At 60.7% G+C, this 1,807-nt stretch overlaps 1 protein-coding gene across 4 annotated transcripts in view; it reads right to left on the reverse strand.

The window, feature by feature from the left end:
• Positions 1-1,807, reverse strand: part of WDR13 (WD repeat domain 13) — a 9,718-nt gene that overhangs the window by 2,397 nt on the left and 5,514 nt on the right. The window contains exon 7 of one of the 4 annotated variants that reach the window (XM_040632119.1): positions 1,249-1,390. The exons of the other annotated variants lie outside the window; for them this stretch is intronic. Within the exon in view, the coding sequence (XP_040488053.1) occupies positions 1,249-1,390 (142 nt within the window). The remainder of the gene's footprint in view (positions 1-1,248; positions 1,391-1,807) is intronic. 4 annotated transcript variants of the gene reach the window in all.

A 1,807-nucleotide genomic window follows, 5' to 3' on the forward strand; every position in this document is an offset into this window, starting at 1 on the left:
GGGGGGGGGGAGAGCGGGGGGGCTGTGTCCCCACCCCGGCGCCCGAGCTCTTTCCAAGGTTCACGAAGTCTGGTCTTGAGACGACGGCAGGTACCCATTGAGCCTGGCTGGCGCTTGCGCCCGTGACAGTTTGCAAAGTACCTGTCGATGGAAATGGGGAGCCTCTGCCGTGAGATTCACTAGTATCTCTTTCTAGGGGTCTCTGAGAGAGCTTGGTGTCAAGATGGGCACAAGGAGGGCACAGGGCCCACCGAACTGGCTGCGCCTGCGCTGCGGGAAACACGAGGCTCTTGGAAAGGCCGGATGAGCGAAGGCGCCGCAGGGCATCCGGGAGCAGTTCCACAGGCGGTGGCCCGGGAGGAAAGCAGCCGTGGAGAAGGACAGAGAAGGAGGCCCTCCCTCCGAAATGGGGGGCGTGCATGCCTCGGATTACAGGGGACAGAAGGAAATACGGGAAGGTGCACGCAGCACTGGGAAGAGGCTTTACTGCAGCAGGGGCCTGGCCGAAGGGGCACGAGGAGGGAGGAGAGGCAGGAGAGGAGGGGGAAAGAGCCCCGCGCTTGAGAGTAGGCCTAGATTAAGAATCACACGTACGTGAATGTGCGTGTGTGAATTTTTTTTAAAGAGTAGAAAAACAAAAAAGTCGAATAGAAAGCATCCTGTCGGGCAGTGGTCTTCGGGCCTGGCTGGACATCGCTTGGGGAACTTCTCAATATACCCATGCGCCCGGTCCCGCCGCAGGGCTTCTGAAATCACTGGCTTGCAGTGGGGCCTGGCCATGACTTTGTGAAGCCCTTAGGTCATTCCAGCAGGCAGCCCAGGCCGAGAACTGCATCTGGGTAACGTGTCATAGGTGAGCGGGGATAGCAAATTCCTCCGCTCAAAAATACCAAGGAAGAAAAAAAAAAAAGGAAGGAAGGAAGGGGAACAGACCACTGCTCTGAGAGGGCCCCAGTCGATTTGAGGCCTCAGGTTGCTCATCTGTAAAATGGGCATGCTAACAGCCCCGCCGCACGGCGCTGCTCTGGGGGTTAAGTGGAGTGCTCTGTATGCGGTGCCTCCGCGGGGCCCGGGGGCAGCATTGCTGCCATCATGAGACCCGACTTCTGTGCTCACTCAAATGGAGCTGATGGAGGAGACAGGCTCTCGGGCGCTACCGTTTCCCCGACAGGAGCCAGGGCTCCCACCCCAGTCTGATGGGGGCGACAGGGCCCGTCTCCCCAGGCGGCGCGGACAGGGAAGGCCCACCTGTAGAGCAGCAGCTTGCTGAGGCAAGCATTGATGAGCAGCGAGGGGTCCCGGGCCTCACGGCTGACCCAGGAGCGGGCGGAGATGCTGGTCACAGGGCTCCCCTCATGCACCACCAGACGCTTGGCTTTGGTCAGTTTCCCTGGAACGACGGAGGGAGAGGGAGCAAGAGTCAGGGCGGGGTGGGGGGGTGCTGTGTGCTGGGACGGCGGGAGCACGAACACCCGGATGCAGGCCTGGGGCTTGCTTACCTGTGGCCATGTCGAAGAGGAAGGAGAAAACACTGCCACGGTCATCGCCTGCCCAGAGCAGCCGGCCAGGGGCATCGAAGGACAGAGCGAGGACCCGGCCCGTCAGCTTGCTGGAGCCACCCTTCACTTTCTTGCCCGTGGAGATGTTCATGACATGCACGTTGTGCTTGGCATTCCCCACCTGTGGGTGAGACCGGCACACCATCATCCTGCTCCCAGCCAGTCCCTCCTTGGGTCTGACCATAATGGAGCTGCTGTCAATGGAACTAGCTGGTTCGTACTGGAGTCTAATCCCAGCTGGGCTGTGG

The sequence above is a fragment of the Ursus maritimus genome (genome assembly GCF_017311325.1).
Source record: "Ursus maritimus isolate PB19 chromosome X unlocalized genomic scaffold, ASM1731132v1 scaffold_X1, whole genome shotgun sequence".
Classification (NCBI taxonomy): Eukaryota; Metazoa; Chordata; class Mammalia; order Carnivora; family Ursidae; genus Ursus; species Ursus maritimus.